This window comes from Zosterops lateralis (assembly GCF_965231275.1).
Source record: "Zosterops lateralis genome assembly, chromosome: 27".
Taxonomy (NCBI): Eukaryota; Metazoa; Chordata; class Aves; order Passeriformes; family Zosteropidae; genus Zosterops; species Zosterops lateralis.
This window is the reverse complement of record NC_139787.1, coordinates 5,939,873-5,959,308: the sequence shown is the minus strand read 5'-3', so window position 1 is coordinate 5,959,308 and position 19,436 is coordinate 5,939,873. Positions and strand designations below refer to the sequence as shown.

The window sequence follows — 19,436 nt, the reverse complement described above, 5'->3', positions numbered from 1 at the left end:
ACTCCAAGCCTGCAGCAGCAGCTTCTGCCTTTCCAGAGAAGTGCAGAAACCCTACACACACCTCAAGATGGGTGCTGAGCTGCAGCAGAGCTTGTATGTCCCCATGTCTATCCCGACCAGGGTGTCATAGGATGAGGACCCTTGGGATAGAGGTGGGAGAAAATGGCTGGAGGTGATACTGGCATATCACTGCCACCCCCTGCCCATGTTGTCTCCCTTGATTTCAACTCTGTTGTGACTCTGGGAACAAAACTCCTGTTGTGCTATATTTTGGGTCACTGTCGGTTCCTTTCAAGGGGGTCTTTAATTATTAGGATTTCTTTGTACAGATATAAAACAAGCAAGGGGACAGACACCCACGTCGAGGTCTGCGCCAGGGTCCCAGTGCCATCCCCATCCACACCAGCTCCAGCAGATGTGGTGGCTGCTACCCCAGGGACTCACTCAGTTGTTGGTGGGCTGAGCCAGGCCTGGGGGGACACAAAAAGTCCCAGGTGAAGGGAAAGTGCCATGGGCAGGTTCTGGGTGGGTCAGGGGGAGCCCGTCACTCACCAGGGCGACAGGCCAGCTGGGGCAGCTCCCATGTGCCGTCCTCCCGGCAGCGGATGACAGGCGAGCGGCGCGGGGTGAAGCCGTGCCGGCACTGGTACCGCACGATGGAGCCGATCTCGTAGCGCTGCTTTGGTTTGCCAAAGGCGCGGGCGTTGCTGAGGGCGGGGGGGGGGGCGCACTGCACTGCAAGGGGGGTCGGCTCATTGCAGTCAGCCTTGGAGGATTCCCCCGGCCCAGAGCAAACTACATAACCCTAAGCCTGTAACCCATCCGAACAGAAAGAGGGTCCCACCCGCAGGACTTGTTTCCCTGCTGTGGAAGTGGTGGGGAATTCCCTCTTTGGGGTGGTGGGAGGTGCAGCCCCAGCCCCCCAGCCTGAGTAGAGGCGGGGGGAGGCCGGCACGGCTTACCCAGCCCCATTTTGCAGGTGTAGGAGAGGTGGTAGTTGCAGGGCACGTCGCTCCACTGGCCCCCATCGTGCCACACGATGACCACGCAGTTCTCCCCGGAGAGGAAGTAGCTGTCGGGCTGCCCGGGGTGCCAGTTCTCATAGAGCTGGGGGAACAGGCGGGACGGGGTGCACGGGGTATCCCAGCACACCCCTTAGGTGTGGGGGTGGCCCTGCACCAGCACGCACCCATCTGCAGCCTCCTGCCTGTGACATTCCTGTCAGGAATGAGGTCCCACCTCCATGCCCCTTGGCATGGCCTCGGGACCCCAAATCTCAGGGTCTGGCTCCCCTGAAGATGTTCAGCCCAGGTGAGGCAAGTGGCTCTGGTTTGGGAGCTTCAAAGCCCGGCCCCGGGGCTGCACCCCGGGGCTGGAGAAGGATAATGAGGTGCCAGGCAGGGTGGTCTCCCCCTGAGAGGGTACACGAGGGTTGGCAGCCCCACTTACCAAGGGGCTCCCGTCAGACCACTGGAAATCCCCCTCGATGGTCCGGTCGTTCAAGCCGATCCACTGGTATTCCCTGTACTGGTCTGGGGGACATGGGGTGTGTTGGAGACAGGCACACATCCAGGTGCCACCTGTCTGGAGGGGGCTGAACAGGGGCTGGAGGCTGAGTTCCGGGAGATTTGGGACTTGAAGGTGAGTGGGAGGTGGGAGTGTCCCTCGCCCTGCAGCGGGAAGGTGTTGGGAGGTTTGGGGACAAGGGGACCCTCGAAAGGGACATCGGGAGACTCCTTTACACCTCACCCCCAGCGAGGCGGGACAGAACCGGCCGGGAGAGGGCGGCAGAGCTCCGGGACCCGCCTGTCCCCGCTTGTCCCCGCAAGTCCCCACCTTGCCCCACTTGGCTCTGCCAGTCTCCATCTGTCCCTGCAGGGCCCCACCTGTCCCCCCTGGTCCTCACCTGGCCCTGCCAGTCCCTGCCTGCCCCTGCGGGTTCTCACCTGTCCCTGCAGGTCCCAGCGTCTCTCCGTCGGTCCCCGCCTGTCCCCGCTGGTCCCCACCTGGTTCTGCCGGTCTCCAAGTGTCCCTGCCAGTCCCTGCCTCTCCCTACCTGGCTCTACTTGTCCACACCTGTTTCTGTAGGTCCTTGCCAGTCCCCACCTGTCCCTGCAGGTCCCCACCTGTCTGCATCAGTCCCAGTCTCGCTCTACCAGTCCCGTTTCTGGTCCAACTAGTCCCTGTCACACCCTGTAGCTCCCTGACTGTCCCTTCATGTCTCTGCAGCTTCCTGTGAAGTCTCTCCCTGCCCCTTCCTCCTTCACTCTCATGTCCCTTTAGGCCTCTTTGCTCTCTGTTCCATTGCCACAGCACTTGACCCCTGCTCTGCCTCCCTCTGCCTTCCCCCCATCCCTCCAAGGCTGATTTCAGGCAGGTTATGGCTTTGCCCTCAAATTTACTTGCACATATCCAACCCTCTGCTGGTCTGTCCACCCATTGCTGGATCAGGGAATTTTGTTGGAAAAGGGCTGCAAGATCATGAAGTCCAACCATTTCCCCACAGCCAAGAGCAGAACTGTCACCAAATGCTACTTCCACAAGTCTCTTAAATCCCTTCAGCAATGAGGGCTCCCTTGGGCAGCCTGTCCCAGTGTCTGGCCACCATCTCCATGAAAGAATTTCCCAATATCCAACCTAAACCTCCTCTAGTGCAACTTGAGGCCACTTCTTCTGGTCCTGTTCTTTTTTCCCTGGGAGCAGAGCCTGACCCCCAGGTGACTCCACCGTCCTGTTAGGGAATTGTAGAGATCCCCCCTGAGCCTCTCTTTCTTCAGGCTGAGCTGTCTCAGGTGCTCCTGGTGCTTCAGCGCCTGTCTCCAGCTCTGTTCCCTTCTCTGGACACATTCTAGTCCCTCAATGTCTTTATTGTTGTGAGCTGAACCTGTCTGCTGCCGTGTCTCTCCATGTACCCATCCATCTTCCTGCATGTCTGTCCATGTGTCCATTCATCCATCCACCTGTGCTGCAGGGCTCTACCTTGGCTCTTTGCTACTAGTTTAAAACTTGCAGCCCAGCCCTGAGGGTCCCTGGGCAAAGGTGGAGGGATGCAGCATTGTCACATACCATTGATGAAGTCCTGCTCTTCGGGGGTCAGGATGGTGGCCAGGTGCCCCCCATAGTGCCTGCACTGGGTCTCCGCATCCTCCCAGCTCCTCCGAGTGGAGAAGTGCTTGTAGCAGGCTCCCTGGAAGCTGTCCCAGCCCGGGCTGCACCTCCGCAGTGCTGAGCCACGTTGGGGAGCAAGGGGGGAGAGAGGAGAGGGTCAGGGTGATGGAGCCCAACTCACCCCAAACTCCTGATTTCCCCTTATTTCTGTCTCCTGGGCCACTGGTTCAGCAGCTGAGACAGCAGCAGGGGCTGGGTAGGGACGATCTAGTGTGGCCATGCTGGGACCCAGGGGACTCACGTCTTTCACAGCTGCTGCCTCCGTAGCCAGGCAGGCACAAGCAGGTGAGGTGGGCACCTTCCTCCACACAGGTCCCTCCATTCAGGCAGGGGTTGGGGACACAGCCACCTGCAAGGCACATGCAGCCGTCCTCACCGCAGAGCTTGGGGACCTCCTCAGTGCCCAGCAGTGCCAGAGCCTCATCCTTACAGTGTCCCACAGCAACCAGGTCTCTGACGTGGCTCCTGAGGCCACCATCTCTAGAGCAAGTGAAGATCTCCAGTGCACCGTGATGTGCCTGGAGCCGTCCCACACTGCCCTTCCACCACTGATGGGAACAGCTCAGCAACCCTGGCCCAGAGCTGGCCAGACCTGGGGTTTTGGCCTCCCCCTAGAGCACAGAGATGAGAGCTAGATGCTCTTATCTCCCCATCACTGGCCTCATTGCCATGCCAGCTTCTGGCCCACGTCCTCTGCCCAGGGCCAGCTCCTGCTTTTCTCTGGAGTGATGCAGCAATTGTGTTTTGGGAGGGGAGCATGCAGATGATAAACTTTTCGGCACATCCTGGCCACATGTCCTCAGCCTGGCAGCAAGGTGACTGCACGCCTGTCCCTCTGGTGTCACCTCCAGCCTGGCCAAAGTTGATAACTCAGCCGACACCTTCCCCATGAGCCTGTTATGGTCATTAATGCACCCAGAGCACATTGTGTGCTCCCAGCCCAGCTCAAGACCGTGATGAAGGGCTGCTGCCAGCACTGGCCGAGCGGAGACTCAAAGTCCTTGACCCACTCCAGCCTAATAATGCCCTATTTTATGGTCCTCAGCTCAGTGGAGACATGACAAGGGTGATGCTGCCACCCTCACCCATCTCCAGGGAGTGTCACCTCCCCACTAGGTGCTGGCGGTTCCCTCGGGATGTACAGCTCATCCCCAGCAGACCAAGGCATGGAACATGATGAAATTGAAGGCCCTAATGTCACATGGCTGGCTCTTCCTGAGCATCTGTCCTGCCAAGGCAAAGGCAGCCATCCCTTGGGGTCTGGCCACCCTCCACAAAGCCTTCTTCGTGCCATGGGACTGGGTAGGGCACTGCCAGACCAGGGGGACAGGGACCCTACATGGCCCTCTCTGCTGCAGGTTCCCTTGCAGGAAGTGGGATGGGGCAGAGGTGACAGGGGATTGGCTGCAGGACGGGCATCAGAGCTGGGATCATGATGGTTCGGCTGGTGGGTGACATCCACCCACAGCAGGTTGTGTTCCTTCTGGTCACCCATCTCAGCCCCCCTGTGGGGGGAACCAGGGTTCAGGGGGCTGGGGGATGTGGTCCATAGGGGACTGCAGTGATTTCAGGGTGCTTGACCACTGAGAGCTGCAAAAGGCAGGGTGGTCATGGTGGGATTCTGCACCCCATGACCCATCAGTGTCTCCCATGTCTCCCCCTGCTCATGCCAAGCAGTGTCCAGCCCTCATCCCGGGGCAGTGCAGGGTCAATCCCGGGGAGATCACATGGAAGGTGCAAAGCAGCCATACCCCTCCCAGACTTCACAGGTGTCCTGTCCACCCCATTCCCGGGGACTCGCAGGGCCGGGATCAGGGGATTAGTTTGTCAGTGGGAGAGGCGCATGGGCAGCAGGCGCAAGGACGAAGGGAAGAGCTCGCCGAGATGCTTGTTCTACAAAGCTTTTAATTCCCTTTATTAGTACCATGGTTAGTCAGAGCAGGGACTGGGGCCGCCTTTTGCTGATTGGACTTTTTCATGGAAACAGTCATTAAAACACTTCACAGAAGTAGAAGAGATTTAAGTGCATGCAGAGATCAGACCAATTTGTTTGACAAATATGTGCTTCTCCAGACCTGTAACCTTCCCTTACCCAGCTGAGGAGGAGGGGGGGGGGGGGGGGGGAGACATGGACAGAGACAGACAGAGGGAAGCACAGTGTGAAGAAAAGGTGTTGGCTATCTCTAGTGCCAGAGAGCAGCCAGGAGGGCTGCCCCGAGGGCAAGGATGGCACGGCAGGGACCCCGGGCCGAGCAGGCGCCCGCCCCGACGCTGGCCCGCTCGGTGGGCAGAACAGGCAAGGGCACAGCCGTGCTGGAGGATGGGTCCCCCAATGGGGTCCCCGCCAGAACCACCCCAGAGGTGTCAGTACGGGGAGGGGTGAAGCCATCCCTGTAGGTCCCACCTGCTTCTCCAGGAACGGCTGCAAGGAAACCCTCCACGGTTGCAATGGAGGGAGCAGGCTGCTCTTCCTCCTCCTCCTCCTCTTCCTCGGAAGCTGCAGCAGGCATCCCGCGCTCAGCGCCCGGCGGTCGCGGCGCAGCCTCCTCTCCTCCCAGGGCCGGTGCGCTGCTGCTGCCGGGCAACTCTGCCTGCCACGGTGTCACTGCGGGGACAGTGCTCCCATCCCTCGGGACCACAGGCGAGGAGAGCCACACGGCTCCCGACTGCTCCTCTCCCTCCTCCTGTGTCTGCGAAGGCGCAGAAGGCAGAGGGGACGCCCGAGGGCTTTCGACCACGTCTCCGGAGAGTTCGGCGTCTTCAGCGGTAGAAAGCGGGGTGCTCGCCCCGTCGGACTTGTGCCCGCGGCGGGGGGTCCCACCAGGTTCTCGGCTCTCTGTCGAGGTGGCAGAAGCGGCGCTGGTTGGCGATGTCATACGATGCCCAGGTGGCCCACGGCTGGCAGGGTGGGCCGGCCGCCTCAAGGCGTCCCGCGGACGGTCGGGACGCTGTGTGAGGGCGACGGGGTTGGGCGGCCGAGGAAAGCCCTCAGGAGGCTCCGTGTCACCTGCTGGGGCAGCGGTAGGTCCCTCTGGCTCCGTGGGCTGGCTGGGGTCTTGCCCTCTGCTCGGGCTCTCCGCCGATGTGCTGCCAGGGCCTCTGCCCTGAGCTGCTCCCTGTTCCTCCTCTGCAAAGGGCAAGGCAGAAAGGCAGTGAGAGGCCGGCGCCGGGAGCCAGCCAGACCACGGGGCTGCGGGCACCAGCATCGTCTGCCAGTACTGCCAGTCTTGCTCACACAAAGGTGTGCAGGGAGGTGGAAGTGGCCCTGAGCCCGTGTGACACTGTCCCCTCTGAACCGGCACAGCTGACTGAGCTCTGGCCCGGCCACTGCCAAGCCCAGCCCCAGCTTCCCTGTGGTGGGGGCCATTCTCAGCCCCTCACTGCTGCACCTCACCTCATGTCCCTCCAGCTGCCAGCTCACTTCTCCAGTTCCTTGTGCTGCTAAACCCTGGTCCAGCACAGACCCTGCATGCTGGACTCTAGCCGAGGGACACATGGATGTCCCCATGCCACTGCACAGCCCTACACCAAGACAACTGGTGCCCCGGCCATGGGTGCTGCCTCCACAGGAGGGACGGGGACAGCTGGGGTGACCCAGGCACCCTCATGTGCCTCTGACCTCTCCTTGCAACCCTGTCACCTCCATTCTGTGGCTGCTCTCTCCCAGCCCTGGCACCACCACAGCAGCTGCTTGACCTACCAGTGTGGGACAGTCCGTGCCTCACTGTCCCTGTCCCCCCATTCTCCTCTGCAGGGGATGGGCTCCCCAGCTTAGCACCACAGCTAAGTGGGACACCTGCCTCGGGGATGGCCAGGGCTGTGGGAAAAGGGGAGGCAGAGGTGGGGTGACCTGAGGACACGGAGGTAGCTAGTGGGGGGTGCCGGGCCCCTGGCCCCAGTGCGTCTTCAGGGGACTGGCTTGGCTTTCCCAGATCAGTGTCCTCAAAGAAAGGGACGGCGTAAATAGCCCCTCGCGACTCAATCTCCACTTGCGCTCTGGGCAGCTGCAGCTCCTCCAGCTTTTCTGCCACTGTGACAATCTCCTGGAGGAGATTCTCCTCGGGCTCTTGGGCTTGGTATTTTCCTGCAGCCTCAGGGAAAGAGTTTGTCCCTTCTGTGGGCAGAAAGAAAGTGGGATATTACTGCCCTGTCCTGGCTTCACAGCAGTCAGAGATGACCTCACCCCAGAGCAGGCCTGGAGCCTTGGCACCCCAGAGGAGATCCAGTTCTCCTCCTTCCCCTTCTAAACAGAGTCAGCATGGGGGAGGATCAGGCCCTCCCAGGTTCTGGCAGAGTGGGCAGAGCCAACAGACCCAGTAAGAGCTGAGGGTCTCAGCAGCACATGATGGGGCCAGATCCCAAACCCTGCGTTCCCCTCTCTGTGGAGATCCTTCCCTACATCCCCATCCCCACCCCAGAGAGGGCAGACATGCATGGGAAGTTAGTGGGTTACAGGGGTTGTGGAATCATGACGCGTCCATCCTGCCTAACCCATGCTTTTGGTGCTGAGAGCTGGCAAAACTGAGGCACAGAGATGCACAGCATCCCCATACTGTGAGCCCCATGGCCCTGAGCAGATACGCGGAGATGTGGGATCAGATAGAAGTGGAGGGACAGCTTTTCTTCCTTCTGTGCTCCCTATCCCTGCCAGCCTCCATCCTGCCTCACTGCTCACAGGCAGTGTCATGCTGCTGCCCACAGGTCTCCTTCCTGCCCACCACGGGAGGTATCGCCCCAAACCAGCCTGGCAGGCTGTGTCCCACAGCCCCAGGGACCCAGGAGTGCTCCCCAGGCCAGCAGCCCTGGGGGATGAACCCTCCTGGAGCCGTGCCCACGGAGCTCACGCAGACCGATGATGCCATGCAGGATGTCCCTGTTCTGTCGCAATAAAGTGGCACAAAGTACTGAGGACATGCGGGGCGTCCCTACTCTGCCACAGCATGCACTGTTGGAACCATGCAGAGCATCCCAGCTCTATCGAGAGGTGTCAGCATGCAGTGTCAGGACCATGCAGGTTATGCCTTCCCTATCACGGTCTATCGGCATGCAAGGCATTCCTATCCTAGCACAGCAGGCTCAGACGGTACCAAACATCTCTGCTGTGCCCCGACAGTGCAGCACCAGCACAGAGAACACACAGTGATCCCAACACAAACCCGGCCCTGCAGCACACCCCAGGTCTGCTGCACCCAGCACACACGGTGAGGACATGCACCTCTGCCCGGAGGCTTCCCAAGGCCTCCCACTGGTCCCTGCTTGGGAGCATCTGCAGACGAGGGCTGCTCCTCTTTACCTCGGAAGCAATACGCATCGTATCTGCTCTGGGCATCGGGGAATCCCGTCTGGTTTCGGAAGAGGAAGATGGTTTTGACGCCCGGCAGAGCCCCACCGCAGCGCTCCCGGGGGGTGACGATGGGATAGCGGACGCTGCCGTCGGCCAGCCAGCCGGGGCTGCAGGCGTCCAGCCCCGCATTCCAGGCTGCGTAGAGCTGCCCCGGGCTCGCCAGCTCCGCGCCCAGCGCCCGGCAGCGCTGCGCCGCCTCCTCCAGCGTGAACCTGTCTGGGGCCGTCTCCAAAAAGATCACCCCTGCGAAGAGAGGAAGGAGACTGGTGTCAGAGCTGGGGAGTGGGGCGTGGGCTTCGGAAGCCCCTTCACCTCCGCCACTCTCTGCATGACCCCAGGGGCTGGCATGGAGATGGAGACTCCCGTGAGTGGAAGCACACCAAAGGCTGGAGGAGGCCTGCCTTCCTAAGTTCTTCCCAGCCTTCCTGCCTGCATCCCTGCCTGCTTCCTTGCCTCCCTGCACATGCACAGAAAGCCATAGCACAGGCACAGCTGGAGCTCTCATGCCATGTGGGATTGATTCCTGCCCTTGCAAACAGACCTGCGACTTTGATGCACCCATGAACGGTACTGCAGAGGAGCAGGTCCACCTCCTGCACTGAGCAATTAATGTGTGGAATATTTCTAAAGAGACCTGCAAGCCCAGTGAACACTGTGGTGAGGCTTCGTGCTGAGGAGGGCTAAGGGGCACTGCCCCAAGGTACAGTATGTATCAGCCCCCGCATCTGCACCTGTCTCTCTGTCCCAGCACATCATCCCCTGCACACAAGGAACATGTCCCTCATCCCTGCCACCTGCCTGGCACCACCCAACGGACCCCACAGCAGCTGCCACCACCAGTGGGTAGCCCCATCAGAACCCAAAGGAGGGACCAGCCACCCCCATGCACACACAGCTGGGCAGGATCTGCAGCTCTGCATCTCAGGCAAAGCACGGCACACACACCAACTAAACCCCAAACCACCTAACACAGCGTACTGCTGGTCTGGGGCAGATCACTGTGGGCACACCCCAGCCTGAGCACTGCCTGCTGCAAGGGAGAGAGCCCCACATCCCACCAACTTGAACCAGGAATGCTTTAGGAAGCAGCACAGCAAGTCCCCACACCCGAGAGACAGCACCTGCAGCTCAGGGCAGCTTTTTCACTTGGGTTTACAACAGATTACAGGGGCAAGTTAGTGTGGGAGCAAAAGCAGAGGAGGGAAAGAGGTGGCTGGTGACACCACGGGCACCTGGGAGGTCCTCAGTGTAGCAGTACACATCGTACATGTCCTCCGGGTCTACCACTCCATAGTTCCTCACCCCAGGGAAGCCGTTCATGTCTCCGTAACAGGCCTCACGGGGTGTCTGGATGGGGTACCTGAGGCAGGAAAGCACAGGGGAGGGGTGCTGACTCCTGGGGGAGTGACTGGCTGAGGCCATGGGCACAATGCCTGGACAGCTGTGGTGCCCACCTGACGGTCTGGTCGGCGATCCAGCCGGCGTCACACTGCTCGTAGCCTCCCAGGTAGGCAGCGTAGAGCTGCTCGGGGGTGGCGATGCTGGCGCCAATCCGGGCACAAGCTTCCTGTGCCTCGGCAAAGGTGTAGGCATAGCGCATGGAGCCCTCCCGGTAGTGAAACACCACCCCTGGGGACAGACACGGGCATGGGCAAGGGGCTTCACATGAGTGCAGATGCACCCAGGGGAGCACTTGCTGACCCAGGAGAGGGCCCCAACCTACCCCAAATCCCAGCACTCCCCATCTTGAAGTACCTTTGACTTTGACATCGAGGATGTCGTGGCCGTCCTCAATGCCATGCTGCACATCACAGCGGTAGATCCCCGAGTCGTTGGGGCGCAGCTCGGTGAGCAGGAGAGAGGCATTGGTGTAGCGCTGGTGAAAGATGGGCAGGGAGGCGCGCAGCCGATAGTCCTCGCTCACCTTCACCCTGTCCCCCCGAGCTACCAAGATCTCCACCTCCCTGCCCTCAGAGATGAAGGTCCACTTGACCCGGGGGGTTCCCAGGACCGCCCGGCGGCCACCCGTGCCAGCAGTGGGCTGGGGGCCAATGTAGGTGATGAGGCAGGGGATGGTGATGTCGCCTGCCAGCACAGCGTCGAGTGCTGGGTGGTGTGGGATGGAGACCTGCAGAGCCTTGAGGTCCTCTGGGTGGGAGAAGAGAGGAGGTGTGAGCAGGACTGGTGTGAGGGCCCCCTGAGACCCCCACTACAGGGCCCCAATGGAGCAGGGAGTTACACAAATGTGGCCGATGGTGCCAAGTTACCTGAGCCATCTCCGGGGCCAAACACCTCCGGAACCACTGTGGGGACAAACACCCAGAGCAGCAGCAGCAGTGGGAGGGCTGGGGCCATGCTCTGCCCTGCAAGTGGGGAGCAAAAACCACCAGCTGTGCTTAGAATCCATAAAAGCACCAAAAATCTCCCATCCCTGCATGGGGAGATCCCCAGCCCGTGGAGGGGGGGGGGGGGCGGGGAATGGGGTGATGGATGTGGCATTGGGGCACAGAGAGAGAGGTCAGCTCTGGTATGGCTGCAGGGTAACCTGGACCATTGGAAAGTGGAGAGGGAAGGGAAGGGAAGGAAAAATGCTGTGGTTCACAAGAGGAAGAAGACAACATGAGCAACCAGGACCGTTGGCTGGGAGCCACTGGGTGCCACCCAGCCCCTCTGACCTTCCCTGGGAGCAGGGTCCCCTGGGGACAGCAGAGTCCAGCCTGGCCTGGAGTGCACAGATGATCTCAGCCCGAGTGCTGGCCGCAGTGGGCAGGGAGGCGATGTCAGCACCAGGGCCATGTGCCCACCGTGCCACCATGAGAAACTTCAGGAAGGGTTTGGTCAGCAAACCTCAGGGAGTGTTTGGTCAGGAAAGAGGTGGTGAGGGAGGTGAGGGAGCAAGTAGGGCACACACGTGTGCTCATGCTGCTGCACACGTGCAGGTGGACACACACATGTCCGTGCACTTGTGCACGTGTGCAGTGCCAGGGATGGCTTGTGGAGGGAGATGAGGTCAGCGAGCAGCTGGGGGGACAGCCCAGAGCACACAAAGCACAGGGCAGAGGGGGAGGGAAGGAGCAGGACAGCTTCTTTGCCATTCAGCTCACGCTGGAGGCTCCCTGCAAGCGGGCTGGGAAAACCAAGGCTGACCAAAGCAGCCATTATGTCCCAGGCCTCTCTCAGGCTGCCTGGCACAAAGGGCTCTCACCGGTGGGCTGGAGACCAGCACTGAAAGGAGAGCCCAGTGCCCAGCACTGCTATCACTGGCCCCCAGCCCTGTCCAGGGGGTGACAGGGGGGACAGGCATGTCATGGGGGGCCTCCAGCTGCCCTTGCAGTCTGGCTGCTCTTGCAGCCATCCAGAGAGGACGCTGATGCTGGGAATGTGGGGAAATGTCCCTGTCAGATGCACTGCTCCAATACTCCCTTACCCCTCTGCAGAGGCTCCTTGGGGGCTGGAGGCTCCTCAGCCTCCCATGCCAGGGATGCATTGTGCCATTGCCTGGGAACAGAGCACCCTGAGACTCAGAGCAGCTTTGTAATTTATGAGCTCTTTGAGCTGTATTGATTTTGCCAGCCACAGAAGCAGCTTAGGCAGCCCCATGTCCAGTTGCTAGCTGCCAGAGACAGCCTGACAGGATGCTGTCCTGGTCACCTGTGTCCCTCTTCAATCAGTGTTCCCAGAGGGTGCCCAGGGGACCACTGCTCCAGGGAGAGGGTGTGAATACAGCCCTGGGCACTAAACACTGTGCATGCACACCGCAGCACTAACTACCATGGATGTACAGCCCCTGGAGTGAACATGTATGAACATGGGTTCATACAACCCTGGCACCAGGCACCATAGATGCAGAGCCCCTGGCAGCACATGCCATGAACACACAGCCCCCGCTAGCACACACCATGGATGCATGGTCCCTGGAACCACAGACATACAACCCTGGCAGCACACATCATGTACATTCCCTGGCACCACACCCCTACACCATGGGTGTATAGTGCACAGCAAAAGGCACTATGCATGCATAGCTCCTAACACAAAACTCGGTAGACTTAAAGCCCTTGACACCACACCCCATGGACATCAACCATCCTGTAAAACCACAGATGTCCCCTTCCCAGCAAGAGCTCAGCAGGAGCAGCCAAAGTTTGATTGCCCAGGACCTGGCCAGTGGTGCCAGGGCCAAGCCAGAGGATTTCTGTGCTCCGGATGGATATTTTGAATGCAGCCCCATGGTTTTGGACCAAGGGACAAAACCCTCCTGCGTGGCAGTCGTGGCCAGGCTCCAGCACGGGGGCTGGTGCCACCCCCTGGGCAGTCAAGCAAGGAAGGCTTTTGTCACAGGCACCTTTTCTTCCCATCCCCAAGGCGCCATGGTGGCGCGGACAGCAGCCCCGGAGAGGAAATCCAAGTGATAAAACTCCACAGGAATTGGGCAAGCTGGAGTGTCTGTTTTCCTCCTGTGCCCATCCCTGACTGGACGTGTGTGCTGGGAATGGAATGTGGAAAGGGTTAAACCCAGTTTCACCCTGCCCATGGGTGATGGCCTGAGGTCCTGGAGTCCCATGATGACAAGAGACTCTCAGATGTCAAGTTTGGGGTTTGGGTTGGATTTTTGCATTGGATATTTTTCCTGTTTTCCACAGATGGAAAATCTTTCAACCCACAAATTATGAGGGAAAAGCTAGGAGCAGGACTAGGGAAGGGCAGCCAAAAAAGGTTGGATAGTTATAATGGTTGCAACTCAGTTATCCCAGAGACCTCAGAGCTCAGGAGTTGCTGGGATCAGACAGACACACAGGCACGCATGCACATGGCAGGACCAGCTAACCTCCATTTCTGTGGGAAACCAGGTGGAAAATGGAGCTGAAGTCTATTTTGGGACAGGAGTAATCTTTCTTTCTCCCCTGAGTTCAGCCCTGCTTTCAGAGCTGACTCCCTGAGCACAGGACCTGCAGGATCTGGGGCTGCAGCACCTGGTCCAGGGCTCAGCGCAGGAGACACTGCGAGTGGATGGCCGGGGGGTGTCCCTTTTCATCTCCGGAGAGGGGTTTTCTTCTCTGGCCCCTTGTCCCCTCCACGTGATGGTTGCTCATCCCGGCTCCCAAGGTGCCCTGCCAGCCCGCAGGGAGCTGGAGGAGGGAGAAGCAGAGGGGTGGCTTTCCAGGGATGCTCAGCTGCAGAATGAGTCAGCAGCCGCCGGCACAGCCTGGCCCCGCTCCAGCCTCATCCCCACCAGCAAAGGGCTCCGGACACGACGGAGTCGGACCCGCAGCCCTGGCCACAGCCACGGTTCGCACGTGGCGGCGCCGTGTCCGTTCCCTCCGGAGCTACAAACTGGCGCTGCGTCCAGGATCCGTACCCCCCGCCGCGGGCGGGTGGGGTGCGGCCATCGGAGGGGTCCCCGGAGCGGGGCCATGCCAGGCACATGCCAGCTCAGGGTTGCGCGGGGAGCGCCCGGCAGCCTCTTGGCAGCGGCTCTTGGCAGGGCTTGAAAGGCCGGAAGCAGGTGGGGAGAAGGGGGGGTCCCTCCAGCTGCCAGAACCCCTTGCCCCCCTCCCCCAACAGGGAGAAAGGGACTCCTTGTTGCAGGGGGGTCCGGGAGGGCACAGGGAGGGTCCCTGGGGAGATTCAATCCCGCACGGGGGGGTGGGGGGGGGGGGGGACGGGAGGGGGACGGGGCGGGGGGGTGGGGTACTGGGGGCAGACCCCGCAGGAGCAGCCAGGGACACATAAGCACGTGTACCGCTGGGTAAGTGTGTCACATGCACACGTGAAAGGTTTGCACACCCATCCCCGCCTTCCCCGGCTCTGAGGCTCCGGGGGGGGGGGGGGGGGGGGGGGGCGGGGGGAAACTGAGGCACGAGGTGAAACAGTAGTGTGGGAGGATGGGGGTCCTTGATTTCAGCACTACAGCTCAGGTGGGTCCCGGCCCCGCTGCCGCTCACCAGCAAACTCGCATCTCCCCCCTTCCAGCACGAAATCACCCAAACTCCCAGTTTCCCCGGTCTAAAGCCATTCCCTGAAAAGCAGCCCTAAAATATCCTGCTCACCCTCTCCCTGCCATGCCTGAGCCCAGAAGCTGGAAAAGGCTCCAGGCTAGGGCAGAGGGAGATTTCTCCCACCCCCCGAGCAGCCAAAAGGAAGAGCAACAGGTTCTGGGTTGGGCTGAGATAGAAGTCGTCGTGACAGGAGCAGCGGTCCCTGGCAGGGATGCTCAAGGGCAGCCCCTTCATCCTGGGGACAAAATGCTCGGGCTGCAGGAGGAGAAGGGGACTGCAGTAAAATTCCCTCTCCCCGAGACACCCCATCTGGGGTTCACACTTGGGCTGAGCGGTTGGAAAAAGTCATGAAAATACTGAAAAATTTTCCCTGGCCCCTCCTGCCGCCCCCACTGGGATACCAGCCGAGGATGAGGACAGAGCCGAGAGAGCTGAGGGAGAACAGGGAGAGATAGCAGTGCCCTACAGCTATCCCAAACCTTGGGCTCGGCCCCAGCCCCCCTAGGACCGGGCAGCTTTGCCTCTGAGCCCAGCCCACCCCCACGGGGAGCAGAGACACGACCGGGCAGGAGTGGGGGAACCATATCCCTGCCCAGCTCCGTGCCTCAGTTTCCCTTTCCACTGCTACCCTGACTGCAGCCTCCTTGGGACAAGGACCCGGCCAGAGACTCAGCAGGAAAAACGGGGAGGACTCCTCCCTGACGGAAAACACCAGCCCATCCTGGATCCCTGGCCCCTCTCCCAAAACGAGGGTCCTGTGGAAGCAGCTGCTGAAACAGCCCAGAAAATGCCCCTTCTCCCCAACACCTTAAAGCTCCGCTGCTGGAGGGGCTGCGGGACGGGCTGGGCTCCAGGCTGCAGCAGCCGGGCAGCACCAAAGTCCTTTGTCCTTCCAACTTCGCAAGAGCCCCCCCCCAGGCCCGGCTCTGCCTCCGGCGCTGCGGAGCCGCTACCAGCTGCTCCCTTTAGAAGAAACTTGCGGCGCGATGCTGTGCTCCAGAGGGTCGGTGACAAGGACAAACCTCCCCGAAGCGGCGCCCTGGGGTCCCGCAGCTCCGAGCATCGCCTGCTGCAGGGCAGGAGGACACCCTATGCCCCCTGCACCTGCATCCCGCGGGGAAAAGCACCGGGAAACCTCTCGGCATCCCCACGCCGGCTCAAGTCTCGTCTCACTTTCTGCCCGTGCGGAGGGTGAAACGCGATATTGAAATGAAAAGCGCAGTACGGCAGCGCCACGGGGACACCGCAGCGCCCGGGGCACCTCCGGCACCGAGGCACCGCCAGCCCCACGCGCTCCCCGCACCCCACCTTGCTCCGTGCGTGGCGGCAGCCCCGCGGCGGGGGCCCCTCTGTGCAGCGGGGGGAACGGCAGCGCGGGCGGAGGGTCCCCTGGCCCGGGGTCCCGGCGTGGGGCTGAGCGTCGGCTCCTCCGGGGCAGCGCGGGCAGCGGGCGGCAGCAGGTTGGCAGGACGGCTGGGAAGGAGCTGCACCAGGCATAAGTGCAGGCACCGAGAAAAGAGGCTTCTGTGTGTGTCCGTGTCCTCCACTCTTCTTTTTTTTTTTTTTTTTTTTTTTTTTTTTTTTTTTTTTTTTTTTTTTTTTTTTTTTTTCCTTCCCCTTCCCCTCCTCCTTTTATATTTATTCCTTCCCCTAATTAAGAAGGAAAAAAAATTACCGTGTTGGCAGGCTCCTTGTCCCTCCCCGTCCCTCCCTCCTGGCAGCTGGCAAACCCCGCACGAGAGGAGGATGCTCAGCCCGGGCACGGTGTTAACCCAATGCAGCAGAAGTGAGAGAGCAGCTGACGCCGACTGCCTTGGACCCCGCCAAAGAATGGGGAGGTCTCCCCACCACAGACCCCTCCATGGCATGGGAATGCCCTTGGAATGGTTATTCCTCGTATTTGGCAGCTTCATCTGGACGGGGAGGGGGCCACGGCCGGGGGTCCCGGTAGCCAGCAGAGGCTTTGTCATGCAAAAGCCCTTTTGCTGCGAGGTCGAGGTGGGTGGAGGCACCACCCGAGGGCTGAAGGAACCCAGGGGTTTTGCCAGACCCGAAAAGGTGGGAGCTGCTAGACCCGACCTCCCAGCACAGCACGCACAGCTTAGTTTGGTCCGGCAGAGAAATGCTGTGCCTCAGTTTACCCACCTGCATCTTCGTCAGGGCCAGGATAATTTAAGCATCTTTGGGCTGGAATGCTTATTCCTGAAGGAATATGTGAGGACCTGGGCACTCAGTGGGGTCTGAGGGGCAGCTGAGACGCCTCATTTGGAGGCTCAAGCCCCTTGGCAGAACAGCAGCACCCAGGAGCTGGCATCGGGGATTTTTTTAACCAAATCTCGCTCAAACTTTCCCTGGCACGGCGCATTCCCTGCCCGGGGGGCGTGGCGCGGAGCCTGCCAGGGAATTGCTCGGGTGAGTTTGCAGAAAGCCGCAGCTCCTGAGCAGAATTAATCATTTGTGGCCCTGGGAATTAATTGCAGGCAGCAGAGTCGGTCTCAGTAACAGAGCGATTCGGGGGGGGTGAGTGTCCAGCGGGTGATGCTCGACCGATGGGACACTCACACCACAGTGCTGTGCCTGGGACAGGCACCGGGACGTGCAGGGGTGAAACTCTAGGGCTGTCCCAGCCTCTGCCCCCTAAACCCAACCCATGAGGTCACATCCTGCACCCGGATGGGAAATCCAGGCAAAAAAAAATGCACTTTGTGGGAAAGGGCTCACGGCTGGGGGAGCCGCAAAATGCCTGCTCAGCAAGGAGCATCCCCCATCTTAATTGCGAACAAATGTTCCAGCAAGCCTGGGGTTTCCTTGCTGGCTCAGAGGGAACTTTCTAGGGCTGCTGCTCTGCCAGCTCCTTCCTACAGCAGCTCCTGGTCTTTCCTGGCTGTTGGCATCGATGGGGCAAAGTCCTTTGGACATCCAGCTCCTGGAAGGGGCAGGAGAGAAGGGAGAGAAGCAAGGCAGGAGCAGGGCACAACCCTTGTTAGATAGCAGAGAATGCAGCTCCAGAGATGTTGGAGCTCGGCCCTTCCTTTTAGCCCAGTCCCAGCAGCCAAGGGCATGGAAAGGGGCTTGGTCCCACAGAGACCCCCAACAACCACAGCCCCCCAGCCCCAGCTGTGTTCAGGCTGGAAGGGCCCCAGTGTTCAGCTGTGGTTCCTCCTTCTCCCCCTCCTCATCCAGCCCTGCTCAAAGTCACGTATCAGCCTGTGCCACGCACCCCGTGCCAAGCACGTGCCAGCTCCCACCCTGGGGCTGCAGGCCTGGAACACCCTCAAACTGATACCCCCACAAACCTCTGCCACTGCTCGGGCCACCCTGAGCACCCCACAGAGACAGAGGGCACAGACATCCCATTCCCAGGGGGTCCTGACCCTGAGAACCCCTCAGAGGTGCCATCCCAGGGAGTCTTGACCCCAGGTACCTCTCAGGGGCACAGACATCTCATTCCCAGGAGGTTCTGACCTCAAGCATTCCCCAGAGGTCCAGACATCTCCCTCCTGAGAGGTTTCTGACCCTGAGCATCACTCAGTGACACAGACATCCCCATCCTAGGGCGTGCTGAACTCAAGCATCCCCCAGGGACATGGACATCCCCCTCCTGAGAGACTCCTGACCCCAGTCATCCCCCAGGAACACAGATGTCCCCATTCTAAGTCACTCACAAGCCAGAGCACAGTACAAAAGGAAGGGATGCACAGACATGTACACTCCAGGATGCCCTCCAGTTCTGCCCCAGGATCCTCCAGGCAGGGAAGCACTGGGACTCCTCAACATCCCTGGGGATCCTGAGTCCTCCTTGGGCTGCAGGATTTGGACCATCCTGCTGAGCCCGGCTGTTGGCAGAGAGAGAGGGGACCAGGCACAATGGGGAACTGCAAAAGGCAGGAGGAAGAGAGGGGGAAGGCCAGGGAAGAAGGAAATGCTCACTCCCAGGGCATCTCCCAGTGTAGGCATGAGCACTGGGGGTCTTTTTGCAGCAGCCACCAATTTTGGGGGTACCTAGACATCCCAGGGGCACCCAAGAGAAGGTGGTAAGGAGGAAAGTGGGAGCAGCCAGGCAGCACAGAAGGCCATCTTTGGAGCAGATGTGCTATGGAAATCAGGAGGAGGAGGATAAAGACATGCAGCAGGGCTTCATCACCCCACTCTCCAGGGCTCTGGGGACACCAGATCAATTATTCAACCTCAGCACTCCCTATGCTCCTTAATGGCATTTCAGTCTTGGCTGTGAGAGGCAAACCAGAGCCAGACCAAGGAGCCAGACAGGATGTCTGGCCGGAGATGAGCCGGAAAGATGATGCCTTTGGGGACCCCCGAGACGGGTTATCCTCCCTGCCGTCCCCCCATCCAGGCACCAGGGGAAAACCCCATCCCTCCGAGGGGGTGCTGGGACCCCCGCTGTTGGTGCTCCCCCATATGGGGGACGTGAGACCCCCACCAGCTCCCGAATGGTGCGAGGTTGGAAGGAGCTCGGGGACGGCTCTGGGTGGCCTTTGCCAGCAGAGGGGACTGTTGCTTGTCTTTCCAGAAGCGCTCGCCTAGAGCCTGTCCCGTGGGACAGCTCGGGAGGAGACATTCTTGTCCTCTTTGCCCTGGTGAGGACACAGCAGGGACCCTCCCGTGGGAAAAAACACCGTCTCCTGGGAGAAAACGCTGGCAAGAAGTGTCTCCCCGAGTGACATTTTCCTGCTCCTTTTGTTCACAGAAACCTCCCGAGTTTGAATTTTTGAATCTCCACCCCTTGCCAGCGCACTGCCCTTCCCCCAAATAAGTCATCTGGGGTAAATAAAAAGAGAAAGTCAAAAATTCTAATCCCCAAATGCTCCCCGTGAAGCGATTCCTATCTCGACCGTGACTGCTTGTCTGCGCGGGTGAAAACTCTGACGGAAACCAATGCGGAGCCGAAGCTTGCCAAGTTTCGG

At 60.3% G+C, this 19,436-nt stretch overlaps 1 protein-coding gene across 1 annotated transcript; it reads right to left on the bottom strand.

Moving 5' to 3' along the window:
* Positions 1-444: 444 nt before the first annotated feature.
* Positions 445-10,867, bottom strand: BCAN (brevican; the record flags this gene model as incomplete). The annotated part of the gene is made up of 13 exons (XM_083878884.1): positions 445-470; positions 553-735; positions 963-1,107; positions 1,450-1,532; positions 3,067-3,225; positions 3,410-3,517; positions 5,573-6,295; positions 7,019-7,282; positions 8,462-8,755; positions 9,745-9,872; positions 9,967-10,141; positions 10,268-10,660; positions 10,780-10,867. The coding sequence occupies 13 exons, from the start codon at positions 10,865-10,867 to the stop codon at positions 445-447; spliced, it is 2,769 nt and encodes a 922-aa protein (XP_083735010.1).
* Positions 10,868-19,436: the final 8,569 nt, after the last annotated feature.